Here is a 16121-nt window from a genome sequence, read left to right as displayed (position 1 = left end):
TTCTGTGAACTACTGATTTGGCATATGCTTCATAAAGAAGATATAAAAGATATAAAATCTTTCTTTCTCTCTCTCTCCCTCTGTCCCTCTCTCTCTCCCTGTCCTTTTCCCTCTCCCTCTCTCTCCCTCCCTCGCTCCCTCCCTCTCTCTCTCCCCCTCTTCCCCCCCTGCCCCACACATGCACTCAACACATACGTATCTGTTACCTTTCCCTAAATAAATTGCAAGCTTCTTGATGATAAAGACTCTGTCTTGAATATCTTTGACTCCATCAGTACCTAGCACAATGCATTCATTGTATGTAAACAGGTATTTAGTTAATGTTTGTGGAATGAATGATAAAGGACAACAAATAGAGAAGTGTCTTTGAACAAATGGAATCACTAATGGTAGATAATATTGATAAGGAATATATTTTGAGATTAACTGTCTCTTCTACTTTCCACATATATTCTTGTTTCTATTCCAGGGTAAATAGCTGTGTGAAGAGTGATGAGCACGTCCTGGAGGAGCTGGAAACAGAAGGGGAGAGGCAGCTGAAAAGCCTCCTTCAGCATCAACTTGATACCAGTGTCTCCATTGAGGAGTAGGTATTGATTTTGCAAAGAGACTATCATAGACCCTCACCTCCAGGTGACGGACGCCTCTTAAAGTCTGGATGTAACACTCCTCTCTCAGCCCGCTTTCCTTGGCAAACTTCTACTTATTAGGCAGGGTTTTACTTCTGTGTCTCTTCCCCTAGGAAGCCTCCCATATCCCACTCCGTCCGGGCTAAGTACCTTTCCTGTGTCTTCCTTTAACATACATAGCACTTACAATCCAGTATTATCATTGCCTGTTTACTTGCCTCTTTTCTACAGTTCTTCCACAAAAGCAGAAACTGTTTTTATCTTTTTTACTGTTTCATCCTCAGTACCTGGCACAGTCTCTGATGCCTAGTAGGTGCCCAGTAAATAAATATTTGATTCAGTCATTAGTCCTGGATTACTGGTGGAGTTCCATATCATTACAGTGGTGCTTCAGCCTAGAAATAGTATGTGAGAGAGAAATTGCCACTGAGTTTCATTGTGCCTCTTAATGGCGAGCCCCATTTCTGTGAATTGTGGTAACTTGAAGATGTTCTTACTCTCTTCCTGCTTGTTTTGCAGATGTGTCTCTAAGAAAGAGAGCTTTGCTCCTGGTACTATGTACAAGCCCTTTGGGAAGGAAGCAGCTGGGACTATGACTTTGTCCCAGTTCCAGACACTGCATGAGAAGGACCAGGAGACTGCTTCTCTCAGGGAACTAGGGCTTAATGAGACAGAAATCTTGATTTGGAAGAGCCATGTTTCAGGTGAAAAGGTGAGTGGGGCACATTTTTTCTGGAGAATAAAAAGTAAGATCTTTTCATTTTGGTACTGAGAACCTTTTCATTTTTAGTTCTCACAACACTGAGCTTTGTGTCTGAATCTTCTTTGGTTTTTAGGATAGGGACCTTGGTAAAAGAGAAGCTGCTCCTTGACTTCTTTCCCCCTAAACAAATGGGATTTTATTTTATTTTTTAAATTTTATTTATTTATTTTTGGCTGTGCCACGTGGCTTGTGAGATCTTAGTTCCCTGACCAGATATTGAACCCGTGCCCTCGGCAGTGAAAGTGCAGAGTCCTAACCACTGGACCGCAGGGTATTCCTGCTCCTTGACTTCTTAGCTAACATGTCTGTAAATGACCATTTCTGGGCCCTGATCATTTTCTTTCTTGTTTAAGGCATCAGATTGTCACTTTTAGGGTGTGTCCTTTGTGATATATGCCATCTCATTTCTCTTATTTCAGAGGACGAGACTTAGGGCAACCCCTGAAGCGATACAGAACCGTCTTCAAGATATTGAGGAAAGAATCTCAGAGCGTCAGCGCATCCTTTGCCTGCCACAGAGATTTGCAAAGAGCAAACAGCTGACCCGGCGAGAAATGGAAATAGAAAATTCTTTATTTCAGGGAGCTGAACGTCACTCCTTCCTCAAGGCTCTTTATTACCAAGGTATGTGATCGCCACTGACTTGATATATTCTTTCACTGACAGAAAGATTTAACATCAGGGCATTAACTATGAAGAATTAGTGAAGGGAGTAGGGGAAAGATGAACTATTGATACTCTTGAGGAATGTATAGTCCCTTGAGAAAGACAAATATGTACCTAGTTAGTTGCAGTACAACATGAAAATTGCTATTGTAGAGATGTGAATAAAATGCTGAGGGGACACAGGGATAGAACATCTAAGTCTAATTGGGGGAGTCAGGAGTTGACATTTGTACCAAGTCTTGACTGATCAACAGGCACTTGTCAGATAAATAGTGGGGAGAGGGCATTACAGATACTGGGTGAGTAGGAATAGGATTGTGAAAGAACCTGGTGTGTCTAGGGAACAGTGAAAAGTTCAGTGTGGCAGGAAGTACAGGACACAGTGAGGACTGACAGGAGATGATACTGGAAAGGTAGGTGAGGCTAGATTGTGAAGGGTCTTTAGGTAGAACTATAAACTAGCACAAAATATATAGATAAACGGTGTGTGTCTTAACCAGAAAGAATGGGTTTAACAGGTAAGTTTTGCTAGGCACTGTGGAAGGTATGCAGAAGTTTAAGAAATGGTTCCTGACTTTGTGCCAATTGCTGGTTGGAGAGAGAAACATATAACATTTAGTAACAATGCTAGATACAGTTGTTAAGGGCTGTAGGAGTTCAGAGGAGGGAAAGGCCACTGTGCGTTGATTGGCATGACTGAACATGGCCTCTCAGAGGAGGTAAGATTTAAATGTTCTTTTAATACTACCAAGTCTTCAGGAAGGAGAGGGAAAGGCATTTCACTAGCAGCAGTTGTTGCAAGCACTGTGGCGTGTTTGGAGGTGTCGTGAGAGACAAGGTTAGAAAGGAAGCTAAAATTTTTGAACTTTATTTGGCAGGTAGTATAGACCTATACAGAGTTCGTTATTCAGTTAGTCATTTTGGATATGGTTAAAGGTCTTTGAGCCAGGAGTAACATGATAAAAGCAGTATTTGAAAGTGATTAATCTAGTGGCCAGTAAATAGGATGCACGAGAGGGAGAACTGGAAGCGGGGAGAACAATTTAGGAGGCGTTACAGTCATTTCAGCAGGAAGAGCTGACTAGGATGATGGCAATGGAATTGGAAAGAGAAGTAGGTATGATTATAAGAGACATTACAAAAGAAGAATTGGTAAAACTTGTTGACTGAGAATGAAGGTCAGTGGAGAGAAATGTGTCAAAGATAGCCCAGGTGCTTCAACGCTGTGTAATTTAACAGTTGGCAAAATTAAGGAAGCCTTTATGGGGAAATTTTGAGGAAAGATGATGAGTTTGATTTTAAACATGTTAAATTTGTGAGACCGCAGGATCATCAAATGCAGATATCGAGGAGGCTGTTGGAAATGCAGCAGTGAAGCTCAGGGGAGAGGGCAGAACTAGGTCCATAGAATTGGGGCTCATCTATGCTTAGACCATAGGTAAAGCCAACAGAATGAATGAGTGATTTGTTAGAGACAGAGAGACCATAGACATGGAAGAGCAGTGGTGAAGGAAGGAAAGAAAGAATGAACAAACAGCCTTTGGTGGAGAGACATTATAGCATACTGATTAAGAACATGGGCTCTGGAGGCAGACTGCTGGGAACATTCCTGGCTCCCCCGCTTACTAGCTATAAGATGTTGGGCAAGTTACCACTCTATGCTTCATCTTCTTCATGAGAATATTAATGAGAATATTAATAGTAGCTATGTTTTAAGGTTGTTAGGAGAATTAAGAGAGGTAATACATGTGAATCACTTAAAGCAGTACCTGGTATTTGGGGTGGGCGGGTGGTATATGAATCTGTTCTGTTTCCTATCTTTGAAACTCCTTGCTTTACACCTTCACAGCATACCACAAAAAGACAAGTGCAGACAAGTACATGACCTCAATGAAGAGGAAGATAAAATTAGGCACAAAAGGCAAGTCGAGAGTTTTCTTACAGTGTTAGATTTAGGAATGTAACCTAGGGTCCCAGACTTCTAAGTTGAGTTCTTATTTAATTCCATATTCAGTATATGACAATGTTTATAGGACATGATCCACAGGGAGCATATTATCCTGATACAGAATATTAAAGAGAGGAGTTAGTAGAAGTTGTAATAAAGCTTTTACATTTAGTGTTGTTGATATTTTTCTCTATACCTTTAAGTTATTATACCAGACATAAAGTGACCTTAATGAATTTTAGATCCTATTTTGTAACTAATTCTGAATACTTTTATTAATCAGTAACGTATAACTATTGATGATGATATAATAGCTAATATTTTATTTTTGAAATGAACTTACAATAAAATTGCCTGTTTATTTGGGGGGGGGCTATGTGTACAATTCTGTGAATTGTAAATCGTGTAAATCACATAGATTCATGTAACCACCACCACAATCAGGATAGAGAACAGCTCCATGACCCTCAAACTTCCTCATACTATCCATTGATAGTCACTCCCAACTCCACCCATAATCCCTGGCAATCACTGATCTATTCTCCATCACTGTGATTTTGTCTTTTAGAGAACGTCATATAAATGGAATCATACAATATGTAATCTTTTGAGAGTGACTTCTTTCACTCAGCATAGTGCCTTTGAGATTCATCCAAGTTGTTGTGTGTACCAATAGTTCATTCATTTTGCTGAGTAGCATTCCATTGTATGAATGTTCCAAAGTTTGTCATCCATTCACCCATTCAAGTGCATTTGGGCTGTTTCCAGGTTATGGTGATTATGAATAATACTGATATGAATATTCTTGTACAGGCTTTTGTGTGAACATAAAATTTTTATTTCTCTAAGGTAAATATCTAGGAGTGGGATTACTGGGTCATATGGTAAGTGTTTGTTTAACTTTATAAGAAACTGCCAAACCATTTTCCAGAGTGGCTGAACCATTTTGCATTTTCACCAGCAATGTATGAGAGTTCCAGTTGCTCTACATCTTTGTCAGCATTTGGTATTGTTGGTATTTATTTTAGTTATTCTAATAGCTGTGAAGTCGTATCTCATTGTAGTTTTAATTTGCATTTCCTTAATGGCTAATGATATTGAACATCTTTTCATATGCTTATTTGCCATCCTTATATCCTGTTGCTGAAGTGTCAGTTCAAATCTTTTGCTGTTTTTTAACTGAGTTGTTAATTTTTTCCTGATGACTCTTGAGAGTTGTTTATGTATTCTAAACACAATTCTCCGTTGGATATATGATTTGCAAATATTTTATCCCAGTGTGTAGCTTGCCTTTTCATTCTCTTAACAGTGTCTTTTTCAGAGCAAACTTTCTTTTATTGTGGTAAAATATACCTAACATAAAACTGACCATTTTAACTATTTTTTAAGTGTATTAAGTATATTCACATTGTTCTGCAACAATTGTAACCATCCATCTCCAGAACTTTTTCATCTTCCCAAATGGAAACTTTTTACCCATTAAACACTAACTCCCCATTCTCCCTTTCCCTCATCTCCTGCCAACCACCATTCTGCTTTCTGTCTCTATGAATTTGAATACTCTAGGTACCTCATGTAAGTGGAATCATAACAGTGTCTTTTTGTGTCTGGCTTATTTCACTTAGCATAGTGTCTTCAAGGTCATCTATGTTGTAGCATGTATCAGAATTTCCTTCCTTTTTAAGGCTAAATAATATTTCATTGTATGTTATCTACCACATTTTGTTTATCCATTCATCTGTCAATAGACCCTTGTGTTGCTTCTACCTTTTGGCTATTGTGAATAATGTTGCTGTGAACCTGGATATACAACTATCTGTTCCAGTCCCTACTTTCAATTCTTTTGAATATATACGCAGAAGTGAAATTGCTGGATCATATGGTAATTCTATGTTTAATTCTTTGAGGAACCACCATACTGTTTATAGAGGCTATACCATTTTCAATTCATACCAGCAATGTACAAGGGTGTCTTTTGCCCATTTTTTAGATGAGTTGTTAATTTGTTGTTGAGTTGCAGTTCTTTATATATTCTGGATATTACTCCCTTATCAAATATATGATTTGCAAATATTTTCTCCGATTCTGTGGGTTGCCTTCTCAGTCTGTTGATAGTGTCCTTTGATGCACACAAGTTTTTATTTTTGATGAAGTCCAATTTGTCAATTTTTTTTTGTTCCCTGTGCTTCTGGTGTTATATCCAATAAATCACTGCCAAATCTAATGTCATAAACCTTTTTTCCTGTATTATCTTCACAGAGTTTTATAGTTTTAGCTCTTATGTTTAGGTCTTTGATCCATTTTGAGTTAACTTTGTTTATGATATAAAGGGTCCAACTTCATTTTTGCATGTTTGATATCCAGTTTTTCCAGTACTACTTGTTGAAACGACTGCCTTTCCCCATTGAATGGTCCTAACACACTCTCTGAAAATCATTTGACTGTAAATGAAAGAGTGTATTTCTAGGCTCTCCATTCTATTCCATTGGTATGTATGTCTGTCTTTATGCCAGTACCACACTGTTTTAACTACTGTAGATTTGTAGTAAGCTTTGAAATCAGGAAGTGTGAGACCTCCAACTTTGCTCTTCTTTTTCAAGATTGTTTTAACTGTTTGGGTCTCTTGAGATTCCATATGAATTTTAGGATGGATTTTTCTATTTCTTTTTTTTTTTTCCTCGGCCATGCCGGGCAGCTTGTGGGATCTTAGTTCCCCAACCAAGGATCCAACCCAGGCCCACGGCAGTGAAAGCACTAAGTCTTAACCACTGGACCACCAGGGAATTCCTGGATTTTTCTATTTCTGCAAAAAACGTCATTGGTATTTTGATAGGATTGCTTTGAATTTGTAGATCACTTTGGGCAGTACTGACATCTTAACAATATTAAGTCTTCAATCCATGAACACGGAATGTCTTTGCATTTATTTCATTTATTTGTGTCTTTAATTTCTTTCAGCAACATTTTGTAGTTTTCAGTGTACAAATTTTTTTGCATTAATGCAAATATTTTAAATTTTGATACAGTCCAGTTTATGCATTTTTTTCTTTTCATGGATTGTGCTTTTTTTATGTCTAAGAACTCTAACACCAGATTATGAAAAAGGATTTATTCCTTTACTTTCGTTTTTTTTTAAACCTTATTTTTTATTTTTATTTTTAATTTTTGGCTGCATTGGGTCTTCGTTGCTGCACATGGGCTTTCTCTAGTTGCGGCGAGCAGTGGCTACTCTTCGTTGCAGTGTGTGGGCTTCTCATTGTGGTGGCTTCTCTTGTTGCAGAGCACGGGCTCTAGGCGCGCAGGCTTCAGTAGTTGCAGCACGTGGGCTCAGTAGTTGTGGCTCACGGGCTCTAGAGCGCAGGCTCAGTAGTTGTGGCACACGGGCTTAGTTGCTCTGCAGCATGTGGGATCTTCCCGGACCAGGACTTGAACCCGTGTCCCCTGCATTGGCAGGCAGATTCTTAACCACAGTGCCACTAGGGAAGCCCTATTCCTTTATTTTCTTCTAACAGTTTTATGGTTGTATATTTTACATTTAGATCTATGATCCACTTTGACTAACTTTTTACATCAGGTGTGAGGTTTATGTTAAAGTTCACTTTTTTGCTTATGAATGTCCAATTATTCCAGTACCAATTGTTGCAAAGAGTATTCTTTCTTCATTTACTTGCCTTTGCATTTTTGTCAGAAATCAGTTGACCATATATTTGTGTTAATAATTAACATCATAGTTAATGGTGAAAGACTGAAATCTTCCTTCCAATACCAGGAATAAGACAAGGATGTCTACTCTCACCACTTCTATTCACAGTGGAATGAAATTAGAAATCAATAATAGAAGGACATTTAGGAAATTTACAAATATGTGGAAATTATACAACACTCTACTGAATAACCAAGGGATCAAAAAGAAGTTAAAAGGGAGATTAGAAAATACTTTGAGATGAATGAAAAAAAAATACCAAAACTTAAGTAATGTAGTAGAAGCAATACTTAAGGGGCTAGCTAAAGCTGTAAATGCCCGTATTAATAAAGGAGAAAAATCTCAAATTTATAATCAAAACTTCCACCTTAAGAAACTACAAAAATTTGTCCAAACCCACAGAATATACAATACCAAGAGTAAATGGTAATGTAAACTAGAACTTGGGGTGATTATGATGTGTCAGTGTAGGTTCATCATTTGTAACAAATGTCCCACTCAGGTGAGAGATACTGATAATGAGGGAGGCTGAGCATGTGTGGGGGCAGGGGAGCATGTGGGAAATCTCTGTAACTTCCCCTCAATTTTGCTGTGAACCTACAGCTTCTCTAAAAAAATTAAGTTTAATGAAAAAAAACCTACAAAAAGAAGAGCAAACTAAACCCACATCAAGCTTAAGGAAGGAAATAATAAAGATTAGAGCAAAAATAAATGAAAAAAAGAATTAAAAAATAGAGAAAATCAAGAAAACCAAAAGTTGGTTCTGTGGAAAGATCAACAGAATTCACAGTCCTTTAGCTAGACTTACCAAGGAAAAAAGGGAGACTCAAATTTCTTGTACCCTGTTCTACTTTGATTCTTTTTTGCATGGAATATCTTTTTCCATCCTTTTACTTTCAACCTTTTTTTTTTTAAACAAAACAAACCAAAAAAAAGTGTGTCTCCTGTAGACAGCAAATAGTTAGATCATGTTTTCATTTTTTAATCTTTTTTTAAGCCATTCTTCCAATTATGTAGAGTGTTAATTTATATTTAATGCATTTAAGTGGAGTCTGTTGATAAGGTAGGATTTACATCTGCCATTTTGCGATTTATTTTCCATATGTCTTGTATCTTTTGTTCCTCTATTACTCAATTTATTCCTTCACGTTAAATAGGTTTTTACAGTATGTCATTTTAATTAACTTGTTGCTTCTGTTACTTTCTGTTACTCTTTTAGTAATTGCCCTGGGGATTATAATTAACACCTTAGCTTAAACAAATTTGTATTAAAGTGCCAACTTAATTTCAGAATATTTAAAAACTTTGTTCCTGTTTAGCTCTGTTCTCTCCTTCCTCCTTTGTATTATTATTGTCATACAAGTGACATCTTTCTAGATTTTAAGCCCATCAACAGAGTTTTATAATTATTGCTTTACGCAGTTATCTTTTATCTTTTAAGTCAGATAGAACAAGAGTTACAAGGACAAAAATGTTTATACTGTCTTTAATGTTTACCTGTGTAGTCAACTTTACTAGTGTCTTTGTGTGAATTTGAGTTACTGTTTAGTGTCCATTTATTTCTGTCTGAAGGACTCCCTATAGTTTTTCTCATAGGGCAGATCTTCTAGTGATGAACTCTGTCAGTTTATGTTTATCTTGGGATGTTTTAATTTCTCCTTTAGTTTTAAATTATAGTTTTTTGCTGGACATTGAATTTTTGGTTGGCAGTCTTTTTCTTTTAGCAGATCAAATATGTCATCTCACTGCCTTTTGGCCCCTTGTAATTTCTATTGAGAAGTCAACTAATAATCTCAGGACCCCTTGTCCATGGTGAACCTCTTTTTTCTCACTGCTTTCAAGATCCGTTTTTCATCTTTTGCTTTTGACAGTTAGACTACTTGTCTTAGTGTCTCTTTGGACAGACTCCACGTAGGTATCTTCGTGTTTATCCTACTTGGAGTCTGTTGAGGTTCTATGATGTATGGATTAATGTTTTTCATCAATTTGGGGAAGCTTTCGGCCATTAACTCTTCAAATATTCTTTATACCCCTTCTGAGATTCCATTATGCATGTGTGGGTATGCTTGCTGGTCTCCCATAGGTCCCCAAGGCTCAGTTATTTTTTCTTCATTCTTTTTTCCTTCTGCTCCTCAAATTTAGTAATCTTCATCAGATGAGGTAGTTGACATATCTTCAGGTTTGATGATTCTTTCTTCTGTCAACTCAGATCTCCTGTTGAGCCCCTTTAGTGTATTTTTCATTTCATTTATTTTACCGTTCAACTCGAAAATTTCTGTTTGATTCTTTATTATAATTTCTATCTTTATTCTCTGTTTGGTAAGATATTCTGAAATATTCTTTTAGTTCTTTATAAAATGATTTCCTATAATTGTTTGAATAACTTATGATAACTGATTTAAAGTTTTTTCGTGAGAAGCCCTATGTGCTTCCTCAGGGGAGTTTCTATCAGCTCTTTCTTTTTTCCTGTGTATGGGCCATTCTTGGTTTTTCGGGGTTTCGTTTTGTTTTTCTCAGTGTCTTTGTCTTAGTCATCTCAGGCTGCTTTAACAAAGTACCATAAACCGGGTGACTTATAAACAACAGATATTTATTTCTCACAGTTCTAGAGGCTGGAAATCTAAGATCAGGGTTCCAGCATGAACAGGTTCCGATGAGAGCCCTCTTCTGGGTTTCAGACTGCTGAATTCTTGTTGGATCCTCACATGGCAGAGAACAGAGAGAGGAACCAAGCTCTCTGATGACTCTTATAAGGGCACTAATCCCATTCCTGAGGGTTCCACTCTCAGGACCTCATCTAATCCTAATTACTACTCAAACATCCCCATCTCCTTTTACCATCACACTGAGGTGTAGGGATTCAAGATACGAATTTTGGGGGGGACACAAATATTCAGTCCATTACAGTCTTAAATTTTTTTTGTTGAAAATTAGACATTTAAAATGATACTATGTGACAACTCTGAAAATCAGTCAACCCCTCCCTACCCAGTGTTTGTTGTTGTTGCTATTTGTTTGTTTAGTGATGTTCCTGGACCAATTCTGTCAATTTTGAATTCTTTGTCATGTAAAGCCACTGAAGTCTCTGTCCAGTTAGCATAGTGGCCCACTAATGATTGGAGAGAGTTTTTCTTAAATGTCTTGAATCAAGAACTCTACCAGCCTTTACCAAGGCGCTGTGTGTGTGTGTGTGTGTGTGTGTGTGTGTGTGTGTGTGTGTGTGTGTGTATTGGGTCACTCCTTCAGTGCTCAGGTGGGCAGTTTGCAACTCGGTCTTTTTTTCTTTATTCTGCTCTGCAGTAGTTATTTCCACTATTTTATCTTCCAGGTCACTTATCCGTTCTTCTGCCTCAGTTATTCTGCTATTGATCCCTTCTAGAGTATTTTCAATTTCATTTATTGTGTTGTTCATCATTGCTTGTTTCCTCTTTAGTTCTTCTAGGTCCTTGTTAAATGTTTCTTACATTTTGTCTATTCTATTTCCAAGATTTTGGATCATCTTTACTATCATTATTCTGAATTCTTTTTCAGGTAGACTGCCTATTTCCTCTTCATTTGTTAGGTCTGGTGTGTTTTTACCTTGCTCCTTCATCTGCTGTGTGTTTTTCTGTCTTCTCATTTCGCTTATCTTACTGTGTTTGGGGTCTCCTTTTTGCAGGCTGCAGGTTCGTAGTTCCCATTGTTTTTGGTGTCTATCCCCAGTGGCTAAGGTTGGTTCAGTGGGTTGTGTCGGCTTCCGGGTGGAGGGGACTAGTGCCTGTGTTCTGGTGGATGAGGCTGGATCTTGTCTTTCTGGTGGGCAGGTCCATGTCTGGTGGTGTGTTTGGGGTGTCTGTGGCCTTATTATGATTTTAGGTAGCCTCTCTGCTAATGGATGGGGCTGTGTTCCTGTCTTGCTAGTTGTTTGGCATAGGGTGTCCAGCACTGTAGCTTGCTGGTCGTTGAGTGAAGCTGGGTCTTGGTGTTGAGATGGAGATCTCTGGGAGATTTTAGCCGTTTGGTATTACGTGGAGCTGGGAGGTCTCTTGTGGACCAGTGTCCTGAAGTTGGCTCTCCCACCTCAGAGGCACAGCCCTGATGCCTGGCTGGAGCACCAAGAGCCTTTCATCCACACGGCTCAGAATAAAAGGGAGAAAAAATAGAAAGAAAGAAAGAAAGGAAGGAAGGAAGGAAGGAAGGAAGGAAGGAAGGAAGGAAGGAAGGAAGGAAGGAAGAAAGGGGATAAAATAAAATAAAGTAAGATAAAATAAAATAAAGCTATTAAAATAAAAAATAAAAAATAATTATTAAGAAAAAAATTTTTAAAAAAAACGGACGGGCAGAACCCTAGGACAAATGGTGAAAGCAAAGCTATACAGACAAAATCTCACACAGAAGCATACACATACACACTCACAAAAAGAGGAAAAGGGGAAAAAAGAATATATCTTGCTCTCAAGGTCCACCTCCTCAATTTGGGATGATTCGTTGTCTATTCAGGTGTTCCACAGATGCAGGTACAGCAAGTTGATTGTGGAGCTTTAATCCGCTGCTTCTGAGGCTGCTGGGAGAAATTTCCCTTTCTCTTCTTTGTTCGCACAGCTCCCGGGGTTCAGCTTTGGATTTGGACCCGCCTCTGCATGTAGGTCGCCTGAGGGCGTCTGTTCTTCGCTCAGACAGGACGGGGTTAAAGGAGCAGCTGATTCGGGGGCTCTGGCTCACTCAGGCCGGGGGGAGGGAGGGGTACGGAGTGCGGGGCGAGCTTGGGGCGGCAGAGGCCAGCCTGAGGCATGCCGTGCGTTCTCCCGGGGAAGTTGTCCCTGGATCACGGGACCCTGGCAGTGGCGGGCTGCACAGGCTCCCGGGAGGGGCGGCGCGGAGAGTGACCTGTGCTCGCACACAGGCTTTTTGGTGGCGGCAGCAGCAGCCTTAGCGTCTCATGCCCGTCTCTGGGGTCCGCGCTGATAGCCATGGCTCGCGCCCGTCTCCAGAGCTCCTTTAAGCAGCGCTCTTAATCCCCTCTCCTCGCGCACCAGGAAACAAAGAGGGAAGAAAAAGTCTCTTGCCTCTTTGGCAGCTCCAGACCTTTTCCCGGGCTCCCTCCCAGCTAGCTGTGGTGCACTAACCCCTTCAGGCTGTGTTCACGCCGCCAACCCCAGTCCTCTCCCTGCGATCCGACCTCTGAAGCCCGAGCCTCAGCTCCCAGCCCCGCCCGCCCCGGCGGGTGAGCAGACAAGCCCCTCGGGCTGGTGAGTGCTGGTCGGCACCGATCCTCTGTGAGGGAGTCTCTCCGCTTTGCCCTCTGCACCCCTGTGGCTGCGCTCTCCTCCGTGGCTCCGAAGCTTCCCCCCTCCGCCACCCACAGTCTCCGCCCGCGAAGGGGCTTCCTAGTGTGTGGAAACCTTTCCTCCTTCACAGCTCCCTCCCACTGGTGCAGGTCCCATCCCTATTCTTTTGTCTCTGTTTTTTCTTTTTTCTTTTGCCCTACCCAGGTACGTGGGGAGTTTCTTGCCTTTTGGGAGGTCTGAGGTCTTCCGCCAGCGTTCAGTGGGTGTTCTATTGGAGCAGTTCCACGTGTAGATGTATTTCTGATGTATCTGTGGAGAGGAAGGTGATCTCCACGTCTTACTCTTCCGCCATCTTCTCCTCTCTCTGCAACTCGGTGTTAAACTTCACTTCCTGCTTGCGCAGAGCCTCAAGATCAGTCATAAGTGAGAGATTAGTGACTTTTCAGGCCCTAAATTTCCTTGGCATATGCATAGCCCTGCACGTGTACCTTACCTTCTAGAGTCCCAGGAATATGTCTGAACGTTTCAAAGCCCCCTATGGATATCTCATTCCCTATTTTTCTTTCTTTTTTTTTTTAATTGTGGTAAGAATACAACATGAGATCTACCCTCTTAACAAACTTTTAAGTGTACAATACAGTATTGTTAACTATAGGCACAATGTTGTACAGCAGATCTTTGGAACTTAAGTCATCTTGTATTATTGAAACTTTATAACCATTGAATAGTAACCCCCCATTTTCCCCTTTCCCCTGGCAACAACCGTTATACTCTTGGCTTTGATATCTGTGATTTCAGTTCTTTTGGATAAATACTCAAAAGTGGGATTGCTTTATCATATGGTATTTCTATTTTTAATCTTTTGTGGAACCTTCATACTGTTTTCCATAGCAGTCATACTATTTCACCTTCCCACCCAAAGTGTACAAAGGTTCCAGTTTTCCAGATCCTCACCAACGCTTGTTATCTCTTATCTTCTTGATAATAGCCATCCTTACAGGTGTGAGATGATATCTCATTGTGGTTTTGATTTGCATTTCCCTGATGATTAGTGATGCTGAGCACCTTTTCATATACCTATAGGCCATTCATATACCTTCTGTAAAGAAGTGTCTATTCAAATACTTTGCCCATTTTTTATTCAGGTTTTGTTTTTATGCCATTGAGTTGTAGGTGTTTCCTATATGTTTTGGATATTAACCCCTTATCAGATATGTGGTTTGCAAATACAGTTGACACTTGAACAACACAGGGCTTAGGGGCGCTGACCCTCCGAGCAGTCAAAAATCCATGTATAACTTTATATTCAGCCCTCCATATCCATGGTTCCACATCTACAGATTCAACCAACCACAGCTCTTGTAGTACTATAGTATGTATTTAGTGAAAAAAAAATCTGCATTAAGTGAACCTGTGCAGTTCAAACTGGTGTTGTTAAAGAGTCAACTGTATTTTCTCCCATTCTATAAGTTGCCTTTTTACTCTCTTAATTTTTTCTTTTGCTATGCTAAAGCTTTTTAGTTGACGTAGTCCCACTTCTCTGTTTTTGCTTTCGTTACCTATGTTTTGGAGGTTACCTATACCAATGTCAAGAGGCTTTTCCCCTGTGTTTTCATCTAGGAGTTTTAGAGTTTCAGGTCTTATTTTTAAGTCTTTAATCCATTTTGAATTGAGTTTTGTGAATGGCATAAGGTAAGGGTCCAGTTTCACTTTTTTGCACAAGGATATCCACTTTTCACCATTTGTTGAAGGGACTATCCTTTCCCCATTGTGTATTCCTGGCACCCTTGTCAAAGATCAGTTGACCATACATGTGTAGTTTATTTCTGGGCTGTCTACTCTTTTCCACTGGTTCATACATCTGTCTTTAAGCCAGTACCATACTGTTTTAGTTGCTATAGCTTTGCAGTATATTTTGAAAGCAGGAAGTGTGATTTCCCTATGTTTCATATTCCCTATGTTTCCTTTTAAGTTTTTTTTTTTGTCAGCCTCTTGTTAGCTCCAACTGATAATGCCATCTCAAGCAGCTGCAGTGTTAAACAAGCCCCACTGATTGGTTTTGACATGATCTAGGGATGGGCTGTTCCACAGAGTGAGATATGAACCAAGTCAAAGACAAACCCTCAGAGTGTAGCTTTTCATTGAGGTGCTAGGAAAGTCAAACAGTGACAGTTCTCTGAGGATGGCACTTTTGGGGAGCACCAGAACTGCTCTGCTTCCTCTAGTGTCAGTTAGGCTGCTGTTTTTCACAACTATCATAGTGGCTACTGAAAAACTAGAGAGAGGGAAATGGGATTATGGAAGTTAAAGTGCCACAAATCTTACTATTCTGACTGCTACTCAGCTGTTTTTCTTGAATAACTGTTCCTCATATTGTTGCAAGCCTTTACTTAATTTCCAGACTTATCAAAAGTTTGATTTTGACAACTTTTGCCGGTGTTCTTTTTGCTTTTATGGAGCAGCAGATTTTCAGAGGTCCTTACTCCAACATTCCAGAATTGCTTTCTCTCCATTTTACTTTTATCCTATCTATATTGTTATATTTGAAAGTGAGTTTCATATTTTGAAAAAAGCGAGTTTCTTAAAGAATGTAGGTGGGTCCTTTTTTTTCACTTCTTTATTGAGCTGTATTTTACATACCATAAAACTCATTTTAAATGTACAATTCAGTGGTTTGTAGTAAATTTAACAGAGTTGTTCCACCATTACCACAGTCTAATTTTAGAACATTTTCATCACCCCAGAGATTGTTCTCAGTCACTGTTTCTACTTCCAGCCCAGGCAGCCACTGGTCTACTGTCTGTCCCTATGGATTTGCCTATTCTGGACATTTCATATAAATGGAATCATATAATATATGACCTTCTTTAACTTAACACAATGTTTTAATTATGTCTAGAACTAGTACTTTTCCCAGTACTGAGGGATTTCCCAGTACCGATGGACTTTGTGTGTAAGCTGAAGACATCTTCAACAGTCAGCTAAGCAGTTGATAACTCCATTGTAGCCTTTACTCCCTGCTTGCGCAGAAACTCAATATTAGTGGTGAGAGCTTACGGATATTTCAGGTCTTTCCTGAGCACACACAAAGCTCTGGCCATGTGGACAGTCCTGTGCATATGTATGGCCTTCTAGATTCCTAGAA

General features: G+C 39.5%; 1 protein-coding gene across 2 annotated transcripts in view; it reads left to right on the top strand.

Moving 5' to 3' along the window:
* The window catches only part of RBM41 (RNA binding motif protein 41), a 59498-nt gene that overhangs the window by 2632 nt on the left and 40745 nt on the right, over positions 1-16121 (top strand). The window contains exons 2-5 of one of the 2 annotated variants that reach the window (XM_036840992.1): positions 470-586; positions 1149-1341; positions 1812-2016; positions 3908-3979. In XM_036840992.1, coding sequence (XP_036696887.1) covers positions 470-586; positions 1149-1341; positions 1812-2016; positions 3908-3979 — 587 coding nt within the window. The remainder of the gene's footprint in view (positions 1-469; positions 587-1148; positions 1342-1811; positions 2017-3907; positions 3980-16121) is intronic. The other variant, XM_036840993.1, reaches the window with a different exon arrangement.

This window comes from Balaenoptera musculus, chromosome X (genome assembly GCF_009873245.2).
Source record: "Balaenoptera musculus isolate JJ_BM4_2016_0621 chromosome X, mBalMus1.pri.v3, whole genome shotgun sequence".
Taxonomy (NCBI): Eukaryota; Metazoa; Chordata; class Mammalia; order Artiodactyla; family Balaenopteridae; genus Balaenoptera; species Balaenoptera musculus.
The sequence above is the reverse complement of the archived record's forward strand: the minus strand, read 5'-3'. Positions and strand labels throughout refer to the sequence as shown.